Source organism: Brachyistius frenatus, unplaced genomic scaffold, assembly GCF_029030835.1.
Source record: "Brachyistius frenatus isolate BFR_SWC_R1_liver_20210118 unplaced genomic scaffold, ASM2903083v1 Contig_83, whole genome shotgun sequence".
In the NCBI taxonomy this organism is placed as follows: Eukaryota; Metazoa; Chordata; class Actinopteri; family Embiotocidae; genus Brachyistius; species Brachyistius frenatus.
In genome coordinates, this window is record NW_027210682.1 from 901,338 (window position 1) to 927,616 (window position 26,279).

At 40.6% G+C, this 26,279-nt stretch overlaps 3 protein-coding genes across 10 annotated transcripts in view; 2 read left to right on the plus strand and 1 right to left on the minus strand.

Annotated features, from left to right (window-relative positions):
- Positions 1 to 4,461, plus strand: part of ddhd2 (DDHD domain containing 2) — a 13,643-nt gene extending 9,182 nt beyond the window's left edge. For 3 of the 6 annotated variants that reach the window (XM_069709485.1, XM_069709486.1, XM_069709488.1), the window contains 2 exons: positions 2,064 to 2,232; positions 2,364 to 4,461. In XM_069709485.1, the coding sequence (XP_069565586.1) occupies positions 2,064 to 2,232; positions 2,364 to 2,445 (251 nt within the window). In that variant the 3' untranslated portion in view covers positions 2,446 to 4,461. Of the gene's footprint in view, positions 1 to 2,028; positions 2,233 to 2,363 lie in introns of those variants that run through there. The other 3 variants (XM_069709490.1, XM_069709491.1, XM_069709487.1) reach the window with 2 other exon arrangements.
- Positions 1 to 6,708, minus strand: part of LOC138627266 (clustered mitochondria protein homolog) — a 27,991-nt gene extending 21,283 nt beyond the window's left edge. The window contains exon 1 of the mRNA XM_069709484.1: positions 6,625 to 6,708. The gene's annotated coding sequence lies outside the window, so the exon portion shown is untranslated. The remainder of the gene's footprint in view (positions 1 to 6,624) is intronic.
- On the plus strand, positions 6,292 to 26,027 carry LOC138627269 (transforming acidic coiled-coil-containing protein 1-like). 3 transcript variants are annotated; one of them, XM_069709494.1, is made up of 13 exons: positions 6,292 to 6,559; positions 14,427 to 14,518; positions 17,338 to 17,776; positions 19,454 to 19,508; positions 19,629 to 19,710; positions 20,881 to 20,933; positions 22,016 to 22,147; positions 22,261 to 22,337; positions 22,544 to 22,587; positions 22,883 to 23,043; positions 23,590 to 23,696; positions 23,808 to 23,928; positions 24,074 to 26,027. In XM_069709494.1, exons 1-13 carry the CDS (start codon positions 6,495 to 6,497, stop codon positions 24,140 to 24,142), a joined length of 1,497 nt encoding a protein of 498 aa, XP_069565595.1. In that variant the 5' UTR covers positions 6,292 to 6,494; the 3' UTR covers positions 24,143 to 26,027. The 3 variants fall into 3 exon arrangements, with proteins under 3 accessions (XP_069565595.1, XP_069565594.1, XP_069565593.1); XM_069709493.1 differs by lacking the exon at positions 6,292 to 6,559 and adding an exon at positions 12,335 to 12,749 and having other exon boundaries at positions 22,886 to 23,043; XM_069709492.1 differs by lacking the exon at positions 6,292 to 6,559 and adding an exon at positions 12,336 to 12,749.
- The last annotated feature ends 252 nt before the right edge of the window (positions 26,028 to 26,279 follow it).

Here is a 26,279-nt window from a genome sequence, read left to right on the forward strand (position 1 = left end):
ATGTTACAGCCTTATTCCAAAATGGATTAAATTCATTTTTTTCCTCAAAATTTTATACGCAATATCCCATAATGACAAAGTGAAAATAGTTTGTTTAAAATTTTTGCAAATCTATTAAAAATAAAGAACGAAAATATAACACGTACATAAGTATTCACAGCCTTTGCGCAATACTTTGTTGAAGCACCTTTGGCAGCAATTACAGCCTTAAGTCTTTTTGAGTATGATGCTATAAGCTTGGCACACCTATTTTTGGGCAGTTTCTCCCATTCTTCTTTGCAGGACCTCTCAAGCTCCCTCAGGTTGGATGGGGAGCGTCGGTGCACAGCCATTTTCAGATCTCTCCAGAGATGTTCAATCGGGTTCAACTCTGGGTTCAACTCTGGGCTCTGCCTGGGCCTCTCAAAGACATTCACAGAGTTGTCCCAAAGCCATTCCTTTGTTATCTTGGCTGTGTGCTTCAGGTCGTTGTCCTGTTGGAAGATGAAACTTCGCCCCAGTCTGAGGTCCAGAGCGCTCTGGAGCAGGTTTTCATCAAAGATGTCTCTGTACATTGCTGCATTCATCTTTCCCTCCATCCTGACTAGTCTCCCAGTTCCTGCCGCTGAAAAACATCCCCACAGCATGATGCTGCCACCACCAGGCTTCACCGTAGAGATGGTATTGGCCAGGTGATGAGCGGTGCCTGGTTTCCTCCAAACATGACGCTTTGCATTCAGGCCAAAGAGTTCAATCTTTGTTTCATCAGACCAGAGAATTTAGTTTCTCATGGTCTGACAGTCCTTCAGGTGCCTTTTGGTAAACTCCAGGTGGGCTGTCATGTGCCTTTTACTGAGGAGTGGCTTCTGTCTGGCCGCTCTACCATACAGGCCTGCTTGGTGGAGTGCTGCAGAGACGGTTGTCCTTCTGGAAGTTTCTCCTCTCTTCACAGAGCAATGTTGGAGCTCTGTCAGAGTGACCATCGGGTTCTTGGTCACCTCCCTGACTAAGGCCCTTCTCCCCCGATCGCTCAGTTTGGCCGGGCGGCCAACTCTAGGAAGAGTCCTGGTGGTTCCAAACTTCTTCCATTTACGGATGATGGAGGCCACTGTGCTCATTGGGACCTTCAATGCTGCAGAAATTTTTCTGTACCCTTCCCCAGATCTGTGCCTCGATACGATCCTGTCTCGGAGGTCTACAGACAATTCTTTGGACTTCATGGCTTGGTTTGTGCTCTGACATGCACTGTCAACTGTGGGACCTTATATAGACGGTGTGTGTCTTTCCAAATCATGTCCAATCAACTGAATTTACCACAGGTGGACTCCAATCAAGTTGTAGAAACATCTCAAGGATGATCAGTGGAAACAGGATGCACCTGAGCTCAATTTTGAGTGTCATGGCAAAGGCTGTGAATACTTATGTACATGTGATTTTTTTTTTCGTTTTTGATTTTTAATAGATTTGTAAAAATTTCAATTTTTTTTATTTCACGTCATTATGGGGTATTGTGTGTAGAATTTTGAGGGGAAAATGAATTTAATACATTTTGGAATAAGGCTGTAATATAACAAAATGTGGAAAAAGTGAAGCACTGTGAATACTTTCCGGATGCACTGTACATCTCATATTACTGAGTGTGGAAATATTCATCGAATATTTGAACCAACAGGGTCGTTTTATCTTTGATCGGCAGCACAGTCTAACACATTTTATTTTGGGTCTACATGTGATCAATCTATTCCTTTTCAGATGTCGTGATCTTATCATAGTCTGCGAACATTCAGACACTGACTCCTCCCTCTTTTGGACACTTGTACAGTAATGTGAGTTTGGTTCACCTCCCAGGCAGAGGTGGATTAAACTGCACTGTTTTGCATTTAACCTACATTTTTCTGTGCTTTTGGTTTAAATGTTGCTTTCTGCAGACAGCAGCTTCTCTTTTCTTTCATCTCTGTTATCAGATTATTTGTTCTCATTTTACCAAATCAGATGAATTGAAACAGATAGCTGCTTCTGTCTATGGTCGTCGTTTTGCTTTCTGCCCAGTGCAGCCTCATCTGTGTGGACATGTGTCCCTGCAGGAGTGTGTGAGGATGCAGAACCGTCAGTGTCAGGGGAGCAGACAGAGCAGCCTGAAATTAAAATGGGAATGTTAAATGGAGGACGACGAATAGACTATGTGCTTCAAGAAAAACCCATTGAGAGCTTCAACGAATACTTGTTTGCCATCCAGTCGCATCTGTGTTACTGGTGAGTCATGCATATCTGTGGAAGGATAGACTACAGTATTTGTGCTCTTTTGTATTTTGCATTCATGATATTTTCTCTTTGTTGTATCACACTTTACTTCAAATAAGCATTTTTTTCTGTCTGTCTGTTAGGGAATCTGAGGATACAGCTCTCCTGTTGCTGAAGGAGATTTACGACAAGCAAAGCGTGGCCTTTGAACAGCCACAACAGTAATAGAGTTGTATGAATGTACACTTAAGTGCAGGACAGTAAACGGAAAGTACAAAAAAAAGAAGAAGGACAGCTGACGGAACCAGAGGCTGCACAATGCTCTTCCAGAATGCCTTACCGTCTCGGTGTTAACTGACTGCCACAATCTCCTCCTCTGACAGTGGACCACAGTCAGGTAGTTTTGGCCTCTTTGGCAAAGTCAACTTTGATTCGAGGTTTCTACCTGGCATCGTTTCAACTCCCGCTGCAGGATTGGAGCTGGTGTCTGATCGATGTTTCAAATCCACCCAAACATCGCTCGCTACTGTTCGCACTTTTGTTTAATCATTCTTTATTTCACTTCTATTTTATTTCACATTTACTGAGATATCATGCTTACACCTGCATCTGAATTATAGTGAAAAAAAATCATTATCATGAATACCAGAACACTGTACTTGTGTACTTGTATTTATTTATTTTTTTGCACTTTGTATTGCACGTCAAACTGGAATTAAATTTTAGCTGGCACTTCTTTGTAAGTAACAACAAAAATATGTTTAAAAAAAATTCCAGAATCAAAGTAGTAGATTATAATCTGTAAAAATGTATATATTTCCCAGTTTAAAATATCATAAATGTAGAATTATGATTGGCTACAATGTCTGTTACAGGTGTTTAACAGATCATCTGTTTTTAAACTTAAATCTCACTTGACTAAAGAAGGTCTCTAATAGCATAACACGAGACTTTACCTTTATAACTAGCCAGTTTATTTGACTTGTTTCACATTAAAGTGTTTTGTTTTTGGTTAGGAAAATGAAGGTTGATATTTACAAGTTTCCTGGCAGTTAAATTCTCTCTGCCCGCATCCAGGCCACTTGAAACCCAATGCTGCTACTTGGACATTTGTGCAATGCTACAATAATGTTGATGTCACCCCTGTCATTTTACAAACATATAGTCCTCTATCGTTGAAGAAAGCATTCACTTTCTGTTCTAATTTTATTTTATTTTATTTGAAGTATGTATGATACCCTCATCATATCTACCACATGTATCTGATTGAAGTAATCCTGATGAATAATTGTGTCAGAACTGAAGTACAGAAATGCAGCTTTTCATAAAGTGTGGCTAGACTGCGTGCGTGTGTGTGCGTGTGCGTGTGCGCGTGCGTGTGCGTGTGTGAGTTATAGCATTGTTCCACTCACTTTTTTCTGCTCTTTTCTAGTTTAATCCAGATAATTTATCATGCTTAAGTGCATAACAACATTATATTATTTATCCTAAAATATATTTGATTCTAATCGAGACTGGCATATCATATAGACAGTCTTAACCTGTCCATTATCTCTGGGCCAAATCTAAACATTTCCCTAATCTGTTCCTTTGTATCGAGGTATTGGATATCACCTTTTCTACCTGTACTGCATACACTTCTTTATGTTTCAGCAGAATTTCGCAACATATTCTGGTCCAGACCCAGTTATTAGGCAACACAATTTCCATAATCCTCATGGACCCAGCAATAAAATAATTTTCAAGTGAAAGTCATATGAAATTGATTCAGAGTGTTATAGTATATAATAAATTCTACTCTTTTTATTTTATATATATATATATTACAAATAATAGTAATAGATAATCCAAGGACAAGAACATAAGGTCCAGACTCTGATGTTTAGAAACTCTGTGTCAGAGTAATTTAACTTTGAAAAAGACTTATTTATTATGCACTGTCAGGGTACCACATCCCCTCCACCAAAGCTCTGAATGACCTGTTTCACAGCCCTTTGCGTGTTACATCTGCACAATTAATGAATTAAACTAGTGAAGTTTGTTCTTTTTCTTCCTTCAGAAATGCACTGAACACAAAGTTACCATGACAATATTCTCTTGAACATCACTGTTGTCTCTGTAAATATTAGTGTCTGAACAGTAAAATCACAAGTTTATGATCCCTTGACTTACCCTAACAACTGTTGTGGCATTTGATACTAATATGTTGATACATTAAAAATGTCTTTTTTTCAGAACACATACCCTATGTTTACATGTTTTGTGTGCTATGATAAAACATTACAGCTGTCTCATTCTGGATTTGAAAACACAATGAATAAACACCCTGTTGACATTGGACATCATAAAAACAAATGTAGGTCAAAACTATAAACTATACAAAACTGAGAATATGGATGGACTAAGTATGGCATGCAAGACTCTTAATTTGAAGTGAGGGCTTTTAATTTGAAACAAACAGGAAGTTGCAGCAGGTGACATTGGATCAGCAGTAGGGACACTCTTGACTGACTGACAGTGAAAACAAGCAAATCACAGCAGAGTAAATAGTTGAACATGCGTCCCTCATGTTGATCCAATCTAGCATCAACTGTTTGTGTTTAGAGATGTCACCACTGTTGATTTCCATCAGCCAAAAACCAACAGCATTTTATAAATTTGTAAATCAAATCAGATAAAGAAACAAGATAGGGAGAGGGCAACAGCAAGAACAACAATATGAACGCTGTACATTACATACCTACTGCAGTCGGCATAAGAGCCATGGTAAAACGATCGGGCATGCGCAGTCGTTTGATAAACATAGCGACATCACTTGCCGCGGGGGAATTGACCTGCCTGCTCAACAAACTGAGGCGAGTTGAACTCTTAAACTTGGTTTCAGCACTTGTTTCAAAGCTGCTTGCTTCGTTGTGACGTCGTTCATTTGTAATTGATGGTGCCAGCAAATGAGCAGAGTAGCGTCGGTAAAAAGTTGCATATTCATGCCATGAGTCGGACCAAGCTAAATAGCAGCGTACTTATTTCAGTGTCACTCTTTATGTGTGGTCGTATTTATCGTCTGGAAAATGTGGGGAAGTCATTCAGAAATTAGGACCTCCATTCTGAGCCTAATGTGATTCATTTCAGTGGGAGGAAGTTATGTACTAAAGCTTCTCAGCAGCGTTCAAAGGCGGGCCTGTCCAGCTCACCACCGCCTGACCCTGCAGTCCGATGAGGTTTCTAGCCATTCTCCATTGCATCAAAAGGCCCATCTTTTTGATGCAAGCTTGAATTAGGAGGTATCAGTTCTTGATTTAGTCAATAATGGGCTGTGCTGTGTAGGAACTCGGGGGATTGGGTCAGCTTTTCTTTTACACTGTTTGTTGGACAATTTCTATATAGCTTTTGTTCCTAATAATCCTGTTCAGTCTTTATCAGCGGAAACCTTTTTCTCAGACAAATTGACCTGATTTTGATGTGTCCATGTTTAGTTTCCAGTAAAAGGTCAAGATATAACTGATGAGTTTAGGAAATTAACTTTTGCAAACAAACCGAGAGCCCTTATAATGGAGGGCATGTGTGTTGTCATGCTAAAACTCTGCAGGGCCGGGTTTGGGGTCACAGCAGGTAGTGGGAATGTGGTACAACAAGTGGAGCTGTGTTTAGTGCCGCCAACTCTCCTTCCCCCTGGATCTCGGATCTGTTATTCAGCTGACGAACAATAGAAGAGACTCTTTTTTTCCCCCTTGAACAATGCTCCCAAGCCTGCCAGATACCCCCATGACACTCTGACACACACACACACACACACACACACACACACACACACACACACACACACACACACACACACACACACACACACACACACACACACACTCTCCGTCTAACCCCCTGCCACTCTTTGGACTTGGTGGGTTTTAAACTTCCCCCTCACTGCACAACTTCTCTCCCTTTCTCCAGCACTGTCCTTACTGTGTGTTTGAAAAAGAGAGAGAGATGATGGCGGTTGAAAGGTAGAGTGAGGAGGCGGGACTGTCACCAGAGCTATTCAAGTGTTTATCCTGTAAAGCATCCACAGAGACAGTGAAAGAGAAAAGGCGCTGAGAGGAGAGGCTGGTTGGTTAAATGATAACTAGTCAGTCATGATAAGTAGTGCGTCGTGGGGCTCTGCTCTGACGATGAGCCGGACTATCTAGAAGAGAAGCAAAGGTGAACCTTAGAGGGGGGGAAAAGGACGTATACAGAGCATCTGCGATAAACCTGAAACAAACACAGGCTCTGCTGCTGTCATGGGGGGCTCCCTGAGCCAGAACAAGAAGGCATCCATCGGCTCTCCTCGGAAGAAGAGCAGCATGTAAGATAATGTTCTTCATTTTGTGTGTGTTTGTGTGCGAGTGTGGGGGCGAGAAGGAAACTTACAGATAATGTTGTTGATCAAGGACAGCAGGTCAATTTGACCCTCGGGTCTTTGAGATTGCGATGTCTTGTGTGGATGAACTCAGTGCCTGGAGAAGAAGAGGAGATAAGGAGTTGAAAGGCAGTGCTGGGATACTGATGCTTTCTTGAAAGATAAGATTTTCCCTGCTCGACTGAGAGTGAATCCGCCGATCAGACGGCACCGCACACAGCCTCTGCTGCTGTGCTAGTTTGAATATTATTCAAATCTAACAAGAAGTAGAGAGCAAGCAAGAGAGAAGAGCGGCACAGCTGATGACGTTAGCAGAGAGTCGAATGTCATGAGCTGATCAGATCACGCTCATGACATTAAGGCACTGTCCAAACCTTCCTTAGTTTTCACCGATTTTATATTTACCGCCGTAGATAGATAGCACTGCTGCCAGCTTATAATTATGAAACTGTGACCCTAATTCTAAAGTGGTATGTTGGTCATACAAGCTGTACAGTTTATTTCTGTCTGAGCAGGTACGACATCCTTAAAGTACTGTGTGATGTACGAACTGCGGCTCTCCGGTGCCACCTTCTTGTCAAAATCTGAGGAAGACGTTGTTGCTGAGGCTTTTCTCAGAGCTTATAAGCACTTAAGCATCACTCTCCCTCTTCTTTTTTCTCTAATCCTTTGTAAAAGAGAGTGAGTCCTTTCACTTTGTCCTGCTGCTGATGCTTTTCATCCCCATTTTTGAAAGCCTCTGTAAGCCCCTCTCTCTCTCCATACATATTAATGCACGGGCTATGCTATATACAGCCACTCATTTCTTAAATTCCACAGTGTTCACCCAGTGAGTCAAGTCGTGGAGAAACAGTGCCGCCATGTATTAAAGCAGATGTTTTGGAAATGGCAGCGAGACACAGTAAGCGACAGGAAGCTGCAGACTTTACAGCGGATCTGAGAGGTGAGGGGAACCAATGCTCGGATACATCCATGTTCCAGCAACACTCATTGTTTTTTTGGGTGCTTTTAAAAAAAAAAAATCCCTCTCCCCACGCTAGCATACTGTAGTCTTCTGCATCCATCTGTGTTTGTATTAGGGCAGATGGGGGTTGGGGTCTTCCCTCTGGGAACACTGGGAAACCAACCAGTGCCGTGGGATCGCAGCTTTTAGCCTTCCGTCTAATTTTAGTTTGCTTAATCATCCGTTTAGTGTCTTAACTGGAGCAGTCTTGGATGTACAGTGGACTTCCTGCTCTTCAAAGCCTTGAACATCCACACAGTTGCTCAGCTGGGAGATGGCTGACCTGCATTTGGAGCTCAGCTCTTGCTGCAGTGGAACAAATTGAGGCCAACGAGGGCTGGAAAACTTCTCTTGGCTTCAGAGAGACACACATTGTGAATACATGAAGAGAGGCACAACATCAGAGGATGAACATTTGAATTATGTATAAGGTTTCACTGACAAGGTTTGCCAGCATAAAAGGCAAACTCACTGCTGAATAGTAAGTTATTGCCTGAAAACTTTCATTTACACCATATTTTTATATATGATGAAGGTATTGCTCCGTTTAAAATTAAATGAAAACAAATCAATTCAGTTTCATGGCATTTTGAAAGGAAATCTAGTTGAACTGGATTCAAAGGGAAAATAAAATGGATGAAAACACAAACACAGAGTAGAACAGCAGGGGGTGTGTCATCTCCCTGCTCTGTGCATGCATGTGTGTACAATGCACTACATGCACTATTGTCTGGGAATTGTGTCCCTGTCCTAGTCACAGACAATAGCTCAGCTGGTGTCTGTACATGATAAAAACCCTCCTCTTCCTCTCTTGTTGCCTCATTCTTTTTCACATTGTCTTATCATGCCACTGTCACTTAAGTGATTTCCAAGTACTGCAGTGATGCGAGAGCCTCGACTCCACTGATTCTAACTCCGTTCTCTCCATGCTGGTTTCCTGCTCTGATTGCAGATAATTGGGTGCTCCCTGATGCAGAGATATCAGTGATGTAAACACTGCTGTGTTTTCACAAAAGCATATCCAAGAGTTTGGAGCATCAGTCTTTTTTATTTTATCTGTCTGTACCTGCTCTATGTGCTGCATTCAAAAGTAAAAATCAACAAAAGATGGTGAACATCATCAACAGTGCCACCGTCTTTTCTCCCTGTATGTACTGTCTTGGAGTGTGGATGTTTTCACTGTGTAATACACGTGTGACTCCTTCCCAAATGGTTGGTGAGATCAGAAATCCTGTCAACTCTGTTTAGCTCCCAAAAGTGACATCAGATTTGTTATATAGCTCCTTCACTTCCTTCCTCACATCGGCTCCGTTTACCTTCTTTGCTTTTTCTTCCGGGCTTTGTGATACTAAGTGGGTGACTGAATCTAATGCTGCCATTTAATTTGATGTATGTGATGTCCAATAATGACCACCAGATGGAGCTATATAACAAGCCAACAAATATGACCTAACCATATTCTGTTTAGATAAGATGTCATTACATAGACGGACAATATGAGCTGGTTCATCTGTTTGTTCAATCATGTGAGCCATAAGAAAAGCTTGACTAAGGTACATAACCAGGAGCACATACACTATAATCGCTAACACTGATATGCATCGAGGGGCGCAAATGACAATTATTTCCATTATCGATCACTCTGTTGATTATTTCCTTGATAAATGGATCCCTGTTTGGTCAGTAAAATGTCAGAAAATCTGGAAAAATGTTGACCAGTGTTTCCCAAAGCCCGAGGTGGAGCCTAAAATGTCTTGTCTTGTCTCAACCAACAGTCCAAAGCCAAAATATATTCAGTTTATTATCAAGAAGGACTAAAGAAATCAGAAAATATTCACATTCATGAATCTGGAATCAGAGAATTTAGGTTGATTATAAAGGAATTGCCAATTGATTCTCTGTAGATCAACTATTTGATTAATCGGGTATTTGTTGCAGCTCCAATTATATCTTTGCTATTTGACATTTGTGCCATGTAAATGTTGATCAAACAAGAAACATTTGAGCACAACAATGTCTACATTCATTTGAATGTAACAAGACCAGGGCTGACCCTAAAATTAAGGGACCGAAAGCTGCAATTACACTCGGCATCATTGAAATGTTGGACAGAAAACATACTGGGGACTGTTATTCTTAGCTATACCCCAGACAAAAATGTAAAGTTTGTCTTGAGGATGGCGCTCAATAAAGATTGGTTATGACTTTGAAAATCCAAACTTTTGGGGCTTGAATGTGCTTTACAAATGTCTTTCAGTTTAAGCTTAACTTTATTATCTCCAAGGAAAAAATATGTCTCGCAGTCAGCTTCAACACACAAATACTTCAATGTTAAACACATCTAACATACTACGAATACAGAAAATACATGTAAAACAATGTGTACAGTACAGCAATGTATGACAACATTGGCATCATCCCCACCAACTTTATAATGCAATATGCTCATTCGGAGCAGCAAAGGACTTTTTAAACACTTTATGTGCAACGTTGCCTTAAAGACAAATTGCAAGGAAATCCAGTGTTTGATTTTTTAAAATATCTTGTAATGGACCAAAGTTTTGGTCAGAAGGGAATAGTGATTTGATAAGGGCACTAAAGTTAATGCAGGTCAACCATTATATCATGATGCGGGGGACTGAGAGCAGAGATACAAAATATGTGCTAGTTTAGATGCCTCACTAATGCCCTCTCAGTGTGCACACAACACATAGCTATCTCATCCAGTATCACATCACCTCTGTTGTGGCTCGCAGACATTTTCATCATGGCTGATTTATTCTTGGCTCATAATAACCACACATGCCACTATCAGTCAAAGTGTAATTGATGATTAAGCATGTGCATTCTTGCTGGATTAACTGACATCCAACACACATAACAGACAGGGTTGAGTATGTTTGATGTAATGGGTCTATTTATTTGCAGTGCTTGTTTCTAAATGGGTATGTGTGGGTTTTGTCTCTGTTACTCTGAGTGCTATTTGTGGTTTCATGGTATTATACAAGAGCTGATTCTTTTCTCTCTGTTTATTTTCTTCCTCTTCGTCTGTGGTCGTCTTACCTCTCCATCTCTGTCATATTGTCTCCCAGTCTGTTTGTGTTGTGCAGCTCGGGGTGTCCATTACGTCTGAGTTTTATGCTTGAAGGCCTTTGTTAGCTCCGTGTAAATCTTCCCCTGTAAAACAGACAGGTTTGTCATCTCAGCTGTCCTGACTGACAGATAAGGGAAGAAGACAATGTTAGGAATGCTAAAGACACACAAAGAAACGTTTGAGATTCTAGTCCTGCCCAAAACTCACTTTCTTTCTCCAAAATATTCCCCTCCCCTTTATCTCCCTGCGTCTCCCACCCCCATTTTTTAATTAGCACTGTTTTCTCTCTGCCGTGCTTCTAATTTGCTCTGTTTTTCTGTGCACCCATCAGGTATTAAACAGGGCCTCTTTCTCTGTGTTCAGCCGTGTGTAACATTATGCGTGAGTGTGTGTTGGTGTGAGTGTGTGTTGGTGCGAGTGTGTGTTGGTGCGTCTGCCTGTGTGTCTCTGTGGACCAGCTCATTGTGATAATAGGGCTTCTGTCTTTCCTTTTATGTGTTTCATGTGTGGGCAGTAAACAGCAGGAAAAGGTGCCTCAAAATGCAAGTAAAAATGAAAAGCATCGTAACTCCTTCCTTTTATTTCTCTGTTCACCTTGTTCACAGTGGCCGCTCCTGTTATTAGATTAGTCATGGTCCATGGTTTTTTAACTAACAGGGCTCATCTGGCCTAGATACAGAGAGAGAGAGAGAGAGAGAGAGAGAGAGAGAGACAGAGAGAGAGGGAGGGAGGGGGATGTATGAATGTAAAAGCCTGGATTTAGCATTACATAAGCCATCCATGACCAGATTCAGAGTGTGTGTGAGCAGTGATGAGAGCTTTCAGCTGAATGACTTCTCTGACAGTGTGAAAGGTAGCTGGATCATTACTGCTGAATTTAGGTTTGTTGTATTGATTTGTTTGCTGTCTGGCCTGGATTTACTTAGTGAAAATAGGTCCTCAGTTAGTCTGGTCACACATCACTGCATCTACAGCTAAAATCTCAGTTCAGATTTTATCTGTGTCGGTTGTACTATAAAGGAAACATTCTTAGTCCTTGTTAAAGCATCCTCTTATACATCCAGGACAAAATGAGCAGACAGTAATTCCTCTCTTTTTTTTTTTAGTTAGTCTCTCTGCTGACAAGTATTTCTTCAGTTCAGAGACATAAAAAAAGCAATGCCTGTTTTAAAGCAACCGAAGTAATAAAAGCTGTCAAAACGTAAATAGTGAAGGCTTGACTACATTGTAATTTATGGTTTTAAGTAATATATCGAGGCTGTGATTTAGTTTAAAATGAGATTTATGAGGACATAATTTCATTAATTCAGGATTTTGCAGTGGTATGAGTTTGGGATGGAAATTTACCTCCTCCATTTTACCCTGATCTCTTTTCATCTGCTCTCTCGGAGACACTTCGTCTGGTAGTTTGTCTGTCCCAGAGAAACAAGACTCTTTTTGTCTTTTAAAACATGAAACCTTGCCTCTCCTCTCCCCCCTCACAATCGTCAAACTCCTGAGAGCAAGCGAACATGTGGGAGTGGGGCTGTTAACCAGCTGATCTTCCACCCAGACGGGGAGAGGGGAGTGACTACTGATGCTCCAGTAATCTGCACCGTGTGAGTCAGTGAGAGAAAAGCAGCAACAGAGGCAGCTGCAGCAGTTTCTCTGTCACGAGCGTCAACAACGCAGAAGCCAGGATGAGAAAAGCTGAGCGGCTGAGCGAGAGGAGGAAGTGAGACGGCTGTACAGAAAGCAAGGAGAGGAGGGAAACGGATCGACAGACTCCTTTTGACAGCCCTCTTCTTTTGCTGTTGAAAGGCTTAAAAACTGTGGGACATCAGCGAGTTCCCAATTTGTTTGACAGCAACGACAATCTAATCCAGAGAAAGAGGAAGTCAACCACTAAAGCTCTGAGGTGGCATCGGGTTTAGGACTCACGGCGTTGCAGGGATGTCCTGGTTGTCTCCGGTCCAGTGGGCCAAATGGACTTGGTCAGCAGTGACTGGGGGTGCAGAAGACGATGGGCAGCCCGCAGCAAAGGATAACAGAGAGGACAAGTAAGAGGGCTTGGCCATAGATATCAGTGTCGACATTTGAAAGTGAAGACGGAAAGAGAGGCAGTCCTGTATTAGAGATCAAATCCGAAAGAAAAGCGATCGTTGAATGTGGGTGTTTGTGTGATGACTGTAATTTCCCCTGAGTCATACTGACAGGTGGTGGACACACAGAGCATCACATGCTGATAAACTGATTGATGCTGTGGTATGATCTCAGATTCTTTCCAGTGCTGTGGATCTCAGAGGCTTTGTCATTCTGTCATTGGCTAAAAACAGATTCTCAGTCCAAATACAAGCACTCAGACGACTGTTTTGTGAGTTGCTGCTGTACAACATCCTGTTACTTTGAGACGCTAAATGCTCAGGATATGACTGTCTAAACCTGTTTTTATGTGTGTGTGTGTGAGTGTGAGTGTGTGTGTGTGTGTGTGTGTGTGTGTGTGGGTGGGTGAAGGCTCTTTGGCAGTTTGGGAACAGTTGCTGAAAGTGGGGGGAAGGGAGAAAAAAAAAAGCCACAGTTTCCAAAGATTTTTTTTTTTCCTGTCCATTTCCAGTTTCTAAGTAACCATCCAAGATTGCAGCCGTTGGGGCCATCACTGGGATGTGATTCAGTGTATGTGAGAGCAGGGCGGGGGGGGGGGGGTGAGTGGGTATGTATATTAGGATTAGCTCTGGATGATGGTGTTGTATAGAGCCCCAGAGTGTGTGAATGTGTTTGTGTGAGCTGGGTATCAGGGATGGCGTGTGGTCTGGTCTTGGCACCGGGAGCTCTGTTGTGCTGTTTTTCATTAGAGTGCGGACGTTTTGATGTGCGTTCAAGTGGCTGGGAACGGGCACAAACACACACAAACTCTCACTGTCGACGTCACTCCCTTCCTTTTTGTCTCCCCACAGTTTGGAAATAAATTTGGGCTGGGTGTCTAGGCAGCTGACACAGCAGACCAAAAGACTGTGTGTGTGTGTGTGTGTGTGTGTGTGTGTGTGTGTGTGTGTGTGTGTGTGTGTGTGTGTGTGTGTGTGTGTGTGTGTGTGTGTGTGTGTGTGTGTGTGTGTGTGTGTGTGTGTGTGTGTGTGTATTACTGTTGTGGGACACAGTGGGTCTGCATTGAGGAGCAAAGGATGCAGGTGGCCTTGTAGGGTTCCACTTCCTCTCCTCTCCCTTCCTCCAACTTCCTTTAAAATAGGAGCAGCTTGTTTATTTTGAGTCACTTTGAACTTTGAAATCTATTGTTTTCATGTCACTTTAAGAAAACAGAAGATTTATCTTGGAAAGCCATTGTTTATTTGTTAGAATGAATTTTACACTGCAGCACATGACCAAAGCCTTCATAATATTGTATTTATAATGATTAACATTTTCAGTGCTTTTGAGTCCTCAAATACAGTAGTGTTGTTTCAAAAGATGTTCTTCACCTTTAAAACAGAACATGTGATTTGTTTTTCTCATTTGCTTCAGAGCCCTTTGGGAGTTTAGTTGTTGCTGTTTTGTGTGTTTTTGTTTTTTTCAGATAACATCCCAAATACTTGAGCTGAGTTGTAGCTCTGTCATCTTTTTAGCCACCTTTCTTTCAGTAACAGTCTCTATCCGTTTTGTTTTTTTGTTATCGCTAGTATTTTATTAAATAGGCCTATCACAGACATGAATTAAATCAGATTTTTTTTTCCTCTCTCCCACAGTTCGGACTCTGAGGGCACCTTCGAGACTCCAGAGGCTGAGTCTCCATGTGTTGTGAATCTGCTGGGCCAACTGGACAACTCCAGCCACGCAGGTGAGATGGCCCAGCCGTTTGGCCGACCCAGTACTCTTTTACATCTATCACACCTGAATTGTGACGTTGGTAATACGACTTTCAGATAGTGGACTTTGTTTAACAGAGGGTTCTTCCAGGCACGTTCGACCGGGTTGGACCATTCATGACACAGCCGTCACCTGACTTGTCACTGATGGTAGAGAGAGGACTGCTGAGAGGATGATCAGCTGGCTTGGTTTGATCCATAGAGATAGACTCTTAATGCAGGTTTAACCCATTACAGTGTCTGTCTGAAAGAGGTGTACTCTAACACAATGCTGAGAAGCAGCAGCAGCAGCAGCAGCATCAGTTGAAGGCGTGGTTGGGTGTGGTTGAAAGTGGCTTTTGTTTCAAATGTATTCACAAAGTGATATCGGATTGTCCTGTCCTTGTTTATTACAACAGCAAATGTTTTTTTTTTTTTTTTTTTTATGCCTCTTTGCCAGCGACAGCATAAAAAAACATTTTGCTTTTGACCGTATTTCATATTTGGTTGGATACTGAATTGGTGACACTAATATTGGGCGTCCATCTTGACACTCTGGTGGTTGTATAAATCTTCTGTGCCATTGGGCTGAAAATGTGTTTGAAGTAACCACGTTTTAGAATTTGTTTTTGTTTTTTGCCGCAACATCCATGTTTGAAGCATCGTCTGCTGTCATGGCAACAATTTAAGCAGAATCAGCTTTATTGGCCAAATTTCTTCAAAGTGTTCACTGCATATATTATATGAGTCTTGACAGACATAACTGCAAACTAAAACTTAACTGGTTGGCAGTAGCATACAACTGCGAGACAGTAGTTGTAGTTTCTTTACTAATTTCGGTGAACTGACACTTAAATTGCAGTCGTAGTAATTACAATAATGTCTCATTCTGGTGTCCTGCTTTCACCTACACAGACACAAGTAGCACATATATAATGGTAATAGATGTTCCAGAGTGCATTGTCTGTGCAAAGGAACTAAATGTGATTATCTCCAATGTTTGTGAACTTAGTTTGTCCATCTCGGTCAATGATCATTAAAAGTAATTGATTTTGAAATGCACTGTCCTGTAAGTGTTCTCAGATCAAATTGTTCTGTGTGGTTTGGATGCCTCAGCAATTGAAATGAAAAATGTTTTTACCGCAGCACATGGTAAGCTGTGAAAGACAATAACAGGGAGACTAATGTGTTTATTATTGCATCTATCTTGCAGACAGTATCTGTCTCGTTTTCATGCTAAAACAGTCACATGCTAAGTACAAAATCTGGGTTAGGTTCATAAATAAAAGATCAACTGTGTGGAGAAACTGATACTTGGGTTCCCTATAATTAGAAGACTGAAATGTTTTGGGGGAATCACTGCCTGTTCAGAGGAACAATCACATAGCACAAACCTGATTTACCATTGTACATGGATATGGATGAACCTTCGACAGCTATGTGTTTATTTGTAATTGGTTGCCTCTCACGGACTCTCTCTTACTTCCCCCTTTTTCTCATTTCCTCTTTTTTTGTTAAGTTGTGAAACTGTAATAAAAGCTGATGTTGTTTTTGTTGCTAGGCCACGTGGTGGTGTGTACTCTGCATGACTGGGTGTGGTTCCTTCTACATCTGCTGCTAGTCTCTAAAGGGCGTATGTGGTGTGTCTGAAAGTACCCAGATTTTGAGCAGACGCTCAAGATAAACTTACATTAATTGACCGCATGATGTAATAAGTCACACGTTAGTATTTGATCATGACAAACAATGTGAGAAACTGTTACCCACCGAAGCCGAAACAACAATGACTTCATTCATGTCGTGTGCTTGCTGAGAAAAAAAATACAGGAGAGGTGCAATGGCGATGTGATGGTTTGTTATTGTGTGTGTCGTTGTGTGACTTTTACAGTGGGGTGGAGGAGGGGGGGGGGGGGATTTTTTTTTTTTTTTTTTTCTTTTCTTTTCTTTTCTTCTCAGTCACAGAGATTCCTGTGTTTCAGCAGCAATGTGACTCAACAGAGACCTGCCTGCTGCTGTGGTCGTTAGTTAGCCATCATTGGGATGTGTGAGGACACAGGAAGTGAAGTTCTCTTGGAGGAAGCCAGCAGTCATTTTAAGAGAAGGAGGGTTAAATCTGTGACTGACAGATAAAATCTTAAGGTAGACAGAGGATGGAGATGTAAGGTTTTATGGTTTACAAGAAACTGGAGTGGTTATCTGCTTTTATAAAGGTTATCAGGGTTATTTTCTCTTCTGCTGTTGGGAGCTGTGCTTCCTCATCTGAAAATCTGTATTGTGTGTGCCCCAGGGTTCTGTACAGGGTCATGTTTTTTGTTATATATATATATATATATATATATATATATATATATATATATATATATATACATATACAATTATTATTCTTTAAAAAAATGTAATTCAAAACCCACATGTCACTACTGGATGAAGTACTGCCTCCGTACCAGCATGTTAAGTGTCACTTCAGATTTTTCTAGTTGAAAACTGTAAATCTTAAGGCCACTATGTCCCAAATTGAGATTAAAAAAAAAAAAAAAATTACCTCTCAGTTCTGCATTTCTAGCTTTACCTGTCTAAACAACACATCCCTGGATTGTTCACGAGTTGTCCAAAACTCTGTTACTAAGATTTGCATTTGTGTAATTTTTTGCTTTGTAGGTTGTTTTTTTTTCTCTTTTTTCCTCTTAAATCTCTGTTATACATCTGTTACCTTGTTTTTTTGTTTTGTTTGTTTTTTGTCGAGCGTTTGTGACAATCTGCACTTAGAAGATGCTTTATAAACTTACTGACTTTTCCTCTTTTTTTTTCACAGTTCTTCCTGATGTTACAAACCACTGCCTGGACAAGAACTCCAACCAAGATGTCAGTACAGCTCCATCCAGAGAGGTTGATTCTCTGAACAACCTTACCGGCTCCTCGCCTAACAACAACAGCTTCAGTCTGGATCAGAACCTGAATCTGACCCTAAGCACCAAACCTGGTAACGGAGATGGTCTCTCGCCTTCGAGCCCTCCGCCCCAGCCTCAACCTCTCCGGCCTCCATCACTGTCCGTCCTCTCCCCACTGAACAGACCTGATCCTACTGAGGTGGATGATGAGGCTCCAATGATGTCTGACTCCAGCCCTGACTCAAACTTAACCCTCAATCATGATATTTGTGTGGATCCTGATTTGCTCAATGGCAACATGAACTCTGACACCGTGCTGTCAAACACAAAACTGACCTGTGAGACTAACAACGCAATTATCACGTGAGTAGAGCATTATAGACACACAGTCACAAAAGCCATTACTCTCCAGTCATCAGTCATCCTTCTTCCAGTCAGTGGCCACAGTTACAAGCAGCCTGAAACTGAACTAATATGACTCACAGACTTTCAACATGAACAGGCGCTTTCTCCTTCAAAGGCTGTAAGGAACGGTAATGAATGGTCGCTGTTGTGCACAGTGAACCTGATGTCATTAAAGTGTTCCCATTTTAAACAACCATGGTGGCCAGCTGTGTACATTGAAAAGGCCTATCAGCTGTTGTTTCTCTCTCCTGCATATCCATTCATTACTCGCCAGTGTTATTATACTTTATTTATATATACAGTTATATATATATATATATGCATATATATATATAGTTTAAGAGTTCACTTTCTCTCTTAGCCCAATTTCCATCCATAGATACTGATGTAGGACAGCCTTGACATTAGAGTTGTGTATTCATAGCTTCAAAAATAATTTTTAACAAAGGCTTTGTGTCTGCAGAGACATTTTTCTTTGAATGCTAATAAGGTGTTGAAGTGTCAAACAATGCCCTCTTGTGTTTCTTTTTCTTTTTCGCATCTCTATTAAATCTATTGACTGTAGTTAAAAACTGAATACACACCTGCATTTAAATTTTGAAACTTAGCTTTTTGTATTGTACACAGTAATCAGCAACAAGCCATGAATCATGTCAGCTTTTAGGGTCTAAGGCCCAGGGAAATATTTTAATAGATTTTAACCCTTATTTTTTTTTAACAAATAAGGCAAATTGAGCTTAATAAACAAATTTGTATAGAACACGAAGACATTACCTATCGTCTCAGTCTGTATGGAAACAAACAAGACGGACAGAAGAGCGGTTACTGAAAGAAACGCTCTCTTTATTATTTATTATGACATTGACAGATTTTCTGTTGTTACTCTTGCCACAAAAATGGAGGAAAAAAAAGTATTTTGTACAATACTTTAGTTGACAGATTTAGATGTGTCAGTATTCTGTTATGATTCCTGGTTTAGCTGCACATTCTCAAGTCATCTAATTTTAGTTTACCAAACTAAAATAACCCTGCACTCGCCTTGTGTCCAACCTAACCCCTGTCCCGTCCTCTCCCGTGTCTTTCCTTCCTTTTCCTTTCAAAAACCTGTCATTCTGTTTCCCCTCTCTCTGTGTGGCATCAGGACTACTGAGCAAGTCCATTTCCTCTGTGTTCTGTTGTAAGTACTGCATAACTGTGTGCAGAAGTCTGTATGTGTGTAACGTCAGTTCTTTCTGTTTTAAATACATTTGCCCAACCTTAAATTCTCCAACAGTCTCGTCAACTGTGAACGTGGAAAAAAAGATTTAGCAATATATTTACAAAGTAGAATAGAGGGAGTGTTAGTGGAAACCATATAATTCCCTCTAACACTCTGTGCAAATGTTCTTGCGCTTGTTTCAATTTGGCAAACACAATGTCCATTAATCTGCTTTTTCTTCTGCATAATTCAGCACATTTTGCAGAGCATGCGAGCTCAGCACACACAAAGAAAGCTATATGGTCCAGCTGTAAGGCTTTCTGTGTCTCCTCTCTCTCTTCTCATCATTACACCTGTCCTCATGTGCGCTCGTACACAGCTGTGATGTGGCCTGTGGTAACACTGATGTTGTTATTGACCTTCATACTCCTGTACAGGAACTCCTGTAAAGTACAGCAGAACAAGACGATGCAGGGGGACTTCAGCGAACAGGTGAGCGTGGATGATGTTTCTACACTTCAGTGTTTGAGCATCCTCTCACTTGTGGAGTAGCATTAGCTCCTGGAAGCTACATACAGTCAGTGTGGATGATTAAGTTTGCTGCTGTTAAAGGACGACCATCATGAAGGCCACGCCACAGACGAGGAGAAGCTGGCGAGCAGTGCCGTCGTCAAATCAGAGAAGGACCAAAACAGTGAGTAAAAGTATCAGTTAAGATTTATTCATACAACAATGTTTAGTTATTGTTAAGCCACCCGGCCATGATATACATTGTTAGAGTAGTGAATAGTCATTAGTTATTCAGTTGTTCCTCAATGAAGGATTCCACTGTTCAGACAACTGCTAAAGTTTAGTCAGCGTGCTTTAGCTTCCCTCTGAGCAAACAAGCAGCCGCACTCACTCAATACCGGGCAGTGACAAGGACACACACACACACACACATCATTAACTTGACCTATAATTTTGGGCTACATTGAAACGTGTTACAGTGTGAGTCATGAGCTCAGAGAAAGTTTAGTTGTTGATTACTGTGTCTGTTTGAGCAGAACTGTGTTGTTGGAAACGCGTTCAGAACGTAAAGCATATTCAGATGCTGCCGTCACACAGGTGTCGTCAGTCTGCTTAAGTTTAGATCTTAAATTCCTTGTCTGTATAGTTTGTTCAGAGTTTGTCACCAAGACCACTGTTAAATTATTCTCGAAGTGGGACGTTTGTCTGTGCTCATATAAAATATTTTAAGTTGTGTACCTGTGAGCAGGATTTACAATGTCACAACTACTTTGGATTCTGGCCTAACAGACAACTTACATGAGCCTGCATTGCAAAGAGATTGACTTATTGACCTCAGAACAGACTTATTGCTGAATACTTACTTATTTATCAGTGAGGAAGGAGGCGTGGATGTTGATTTAAGACACTAACTGGAGAAAAAAAAAAAAAAAAAAAAAGCATTTTTTAAAATATCTGCAAACATTTCTGAGGAGCTCTTTCAATCAGCCTCAGTGCTACAAATGTTGCAAAACAGTACATCACTGCATCAAGTCCAGTATCATGTGCATTTGTTGTTTTGGGCTTTTTTAATTGTGAAAATCATTTCAGTGGCTTTGCAGGAAGATGAGATTTATGAAGCTGATACTTACGAATTCACATCTACAATATTACCACGATCTGTTACATACAGTAAGCAATGAGATACTGACATCCTTAAAACAAGTGATATACTCTCATCCCAGTTCCAGTGAATTTAACCTTTGTTTTTGAAGATATTTGTATATATGATGAATGATAGTATATTACATTATAGGCCACATCATATTGTTTAACCCTAAGTTCTTCTTGACATGACTTTGTTCTTTTGTTCCAGCTCAAGACTGCCATGTTACGTCTACACTTGATGAGTCAGACTGTTGCTCTGCGGTGAGGCATTATTGCATTTGACCCTGGGATTCATTTTACTGTATGTACGAGGGCCAGATAGAGTCTATTCATCGTCGAACTGGCACGCTGTCATATATAGTGCATCAGATTTGATATTTTTTTGTCTTCATTACAAAACCTTTTGCAAAGATGATCCCACCAGGCACCACTAGGTGGAGCTGAAGTACTCTGACTGAAATGTCACTATCAACCTGAAAAAAAAAACTGCTTTGACAAGTCCAGACATGTGCCAGTGTGACAGGTCACTGTAAATATAACAGTGGCACTTTCACCTCTATCTCTTTCATTATGTACAAATGGGTCACTTTTACACAGTGCAAGTCAAGTGTGTTGTTGTGACTCGAAGATGTAACTGACTTCTCAGTTTGGGTTTTGGAGCCGCCTGCATTACAACTAACACAGCAGCAGCATGATCTGATATGGTGACTGCACTGTGCTGTAGGACAGCACGAGGTACTTTGTGTGTGCAACCATGTTCATCTGCTCAGGTGACAGATGGATTCAGATTAGCATTCAGGAGATTACAATATGGCTGCCATAATCCAGGGAAGAGGCGAGAGAGACAAAAGGAAGAGGAGAAGAAGAAGAAGGATTGATATGTGTGAGAACGTTGATAGAAAGGCATGACGGGTATGAGGGGAAAGATAAGAAGGAGAGGAACTTGAAAGAAAGAAAAAAGAGAGACAAACAGAGCAGGAAAGTGTGGGCATACAGACACTGACAGAAATATATGTTCAGTATGAGGTAATTTGCAGAAAATTCTGCCAAAACAACCAACACTGTTTTGCATTTAACTCACTTGGAAATTACAGTTTTGGAAGAAGGTAGAAAAATCATTAGAGAACGCAATATTGTATCAACAACAAAAATATGTTTTTAGAGTAGAGAATACATTTTTTATGCATTATTGGTGAATGCTATTGCCAAAATGGAGACTGTGTTGTTGCTCTAAATACCTTTATAAATTCTTAAGAAGTTTTAGTGGGTGAACTCCTTACTATCACAGACTGTACAAGAAAAGATGAAGGAGAAAATGACTGATTCCCTTCTGCTCTCTGCAGTACGAAGACACATGCAAGCTGAAGAACAAATCAGGGGGAAGTGAGATGCTGAAAACGGGAAGTCAGGTCCTCGATTCCATCTGCATCAGTGAGACAGAAAAACAGGCAGTTCTCACCCTTATCAGGGAAGAGGTACGCACTTGTTACACTCATACAACAATTAGTATCTCATCAGTCTGTTTGTCTGTAGATTGCGAACAAGGTTTCATTTGTTCATAAAGGTCACAGAAAATCTCTTCTTTCAGATCATCACTAAAGAGGTTGAAGCCAACGACTGGAAGAAAAAGTACGAGGACTGCAGACAAGAAGTCGATGAGATGAGGTTCGAAAATGACGACACTACATATGGAGAGTAGAGCATCATCATGACAGCGGTCACATTTTTGAATGCAAAAAAAGGACCAACTTACCTCTTTCTTTTATCACTTTATAATATAATGATATCCATTCAAACTGTATTGGAAATATATTTGCAGTGATGTAAATGTAATTTTTTTAAAAACCACCATGTTTTATGTCTTATCACAGGAAGATTGTTGCTGAATATGAGAAGACCATTGCTCAGATGATTGGTGAGTAGAAACAATCAACTCAACATTGAAACTGTGTGTTCAGGGATTCAGAATAGACTTCTGTTTTTCCTCTATCCAAACATTTCACGTGTTGCTGTGATGCATTTTGTGTGATTTCTGTTTTCTCATACCGTGACATTCCTGATGTAGTGACAGTCGTCAACAGTATCCTGTTTTACAAAGAGAACAGTGTGTTCTCTTTATTTTTGAATTCAGCACTGTGTGTGTGATAAGGGCAATCTTTCCTACAGTCACTGACACTGGACTCTGTAATAATATCTCCTTCTTTTATCAGAAGATGAGCAGCGAAACAACCTGAGCTCCCAGAAGGATTTGTATGCAGTGACAAAGGAGAAGGAAACCGCCCTGGCAGACCTGAACTCCGTGGAGCGCTCGCTCTCTGACGTGTTTCGACGATATGAAACTATGAAGAACACCCTTGAGGGATTCAAAAAAGTAAGCAGTAATACGTCTTGATTATTACTTGCAGGAAGCGTTAATTTCAAGTGCTAAAATGATCAGTTGATTGTAACACAAATTGGAGGGTTGTAAGAGGATTAAGGTCACAATAAAGTTGGAAGGTATCCTGCGATTAGGGGCAGTGGTCGTAAGAACACTAGCAGGGGTTCAGATTGAAGGTCACTCATTAATCTGGCCCTCAAATACTGTTCTCAACAAATGCCACACAAAAAGCCCTTTGATTAAAGCAGTTTATGCTCAAATCTTGACCCTTGGTCGACCCAGAACTGGTTCAGAGCAGCTGCTTCTGAAGGGAGACAGCGGTGTTGGTTATATTGGGCAGCTTCCAGGAGTAAATGTTTGTAACATAGGAATTCAGAAAGATTATGAAGCGAGAAGGTTAAGATTATTCCAAAAAAATATCAGTAAATAGTGTTAAAAGGTTCACTACGCTTTAGACAAATATTAGAATCATGTAAAGATATACAACATTTCATCTGCTTTCTCTCTCTCTGTATAAACAACACTGTGTTTCCTCTACAGAATGAGGAGGTGCTGAAGAAGTGTGCTCAGGAGTATCTGGCCAGAGTCAAGCAGGAGGAGCAGAGATACCAGACACTAAAAGTACATGCTGAAGAGAAACTAGACAAGTATGAGGAGATTAAAAAGAAAATTCTTACAACAAACTGTTGTAAATTCTCAATATATTTAAGATGGTCTAAGAACGTCTGTTAATTTCCCCCATTGCTTGTATCTTACAGGGCCAACGAGGAGATCGCTCAGGTGCGTTCAAAGGCGAGCTCGGAGAACATGGCGCTGACCGCCAGCCTGAGGAAAGAGCAGATGAAGAACGAGTCTCTGGAACAAGCCCTGCAGCAGAAGGTAATCCTCATCATGCTGCATACTAATTCGAGATTAATCGGTAAACAAGGAACACATCATTTAATACTATTTTGTTTGTGGTGTAATTTGGCACCCAGAGATTGGATATACTTTTCTTCCTGCATTGTTTTTTTTGTTTTTTCAGAACCAAGAGATGGAGGAGCTCACCAAGATCTGTGACGAGCTGATTGCCAAAATGGGAAAAACAGACTGAGAGTGACTTCATGGGAATCCTCCAGTCCCAACCCTCCGGCCCCACAGTGATGCCCTGTGCATGCCCCCAGCCAACGGGCAGCTCTCGTCCTCCGCTCCTGCCCTGCATCTCAGAGCCTGCTTCTGTACAGATGTCTAAAGTAACTTCTTGTATACTGCAATTGCACTATGTGTGACCAGAACCTGGACAGTTCTGTACATGTTAATTATATGTGATCACCTTGTTTTCTTTTCATTTTTTGTCCCCATTATGAGGCCGTGTGAAGCCCTTGTGCTTTTGTCCATCATGCCAGTGAACAACAACCTGCTTGTGACTCAACTTAAAGTCCCAGCAGCTTAACAGCTAAGTTCCCAGCAACTCCTCCTCCAGGATGACATCACATTTAATGCAGGCAGGGATTTGTTTTGAAGTTACTTTTGGGCTTGTGCTTTGATGTTCATTTGACTAGGATTATTTTATACTGAAGCAACGGGCCATAAAATGTATTTTTCTATGAAGTTGACATGGATTTTATTCTAAGAGAGCCAAGCTCAGGGGTATTGTTTGGGGCAGAAGGCGGTCATGGTTTAAGTGAATTTGCACAAGAACCGGTGGAAAGGATTTAGGATTGTTTGAGAAAACACAGTCCTCCATAGAGGCCTTGGTTTGTTCAGGAGTAACCAAGCTGCAAATAATGAATTGCTTCATCTTACTTACAGTATGGCATATTTGGGATTCTGGGCAATTCAAGTAGCTACAGAATGTTTATGAGTCACAGAGATGTATAATAACCTGACAATCATAGACTTTCCTGCGAGTATATACGTTCTGTGGCATTGTTTTGTTCGATGCACAAAATCAACATGTAGACAACTTTATCCTGTGTAAAAAACAACAACAACTAAATCAGCTTTACAGCTGTTATAAACAACTGGAAAACAATACAAAAATAGTGAGTATATATTTTGGTTTAGGATATTTAACATTATGCAATTAGCAAGTGCTGCTACACAGTATGTTTTTTTTTTTTTAAACCAACACTCTGTCACTGATTGAGTGTCCATTAATCATATTTACCTCTGACCATGAAGTAAACAAAGAGTCTGTCGCCTGTCTGTGATGATGTGAGCCTTCACGCCTGTATTTACAGCAATGCACTAGTTATTCCATGAATAAATCTGTTTCTTTGCATGTTTATTTTCACAGCTTTGCATTTCTCAATGCAGATAGTTTTCTTAACACACCAGTAAATACTTGTTGTGTTTGGCACAGGGCTGTTGTGATTTAGTTGGTATGCCTTATTAAATGGGTATCAGTGAGAAAATAACTGGGGCCAATATGATACCTGAGTATTGGTTGTTATAAAAAAAATTTTTTTTTTAAAAACTTGCTTCAAAACTTGCCTTTTCCTATCAAATAATTTTTCTTTCTATTCAACAAAATAAGCCAAATGTCTCTTTAAGACATCAATGCTTATTAAAGGGTTAATACAAAATTTTTTGCCTCAATATAGTAGTGTAAAATGTGCAAATATTTGAATTAAAACAAGAAACATTTGATCAAAGAAGCTAAAAGAAATTAACATTTAGTTTTAAATTTTGGGACTTTACAGTTTTCAGTACTCAGTTCTGTGGAGTCAGTCACTGTAGAGTAAGAAGCAGTAATGTGTGATAAGCAGCCTCGTTGCCAACAAGGGAATCCACTCATGACACAAACCCACTGATGTGCCACAGTTTATATTTGTGCCATTTTGATGTCATGTTCCCTCTTGTTACTGCAGCCCCCTTCTTTATTTGTACAAGTTTGTATTTGTGACTTAGAAGTGCCGATCTCACACTTGTTTTGAAGCAGCGTAAATGTGTGTGTACATTTGCCTGAATAAACATGAATATAATTTGTTCTACTATATTTTGTGTCTTTTTATGTGTTGATTGTGCTTTTAAAGTGGCTCATGATTAAGATTACTATAGACTCACAGTTGATGTGGGGACTTTCCTGTGTGTGTCTGTCAGTGTGTTGTTATGTTTGTCAGTATGTGTGTCATGGCCTCAGCTTCAGCTTCACCACAGGTAATGATGCACTGTGCTTACATCTGACACATACACCACAGTCCACATCCACACTTTGAAAACCGTCAGTGGCTACAAAATATAGTTGT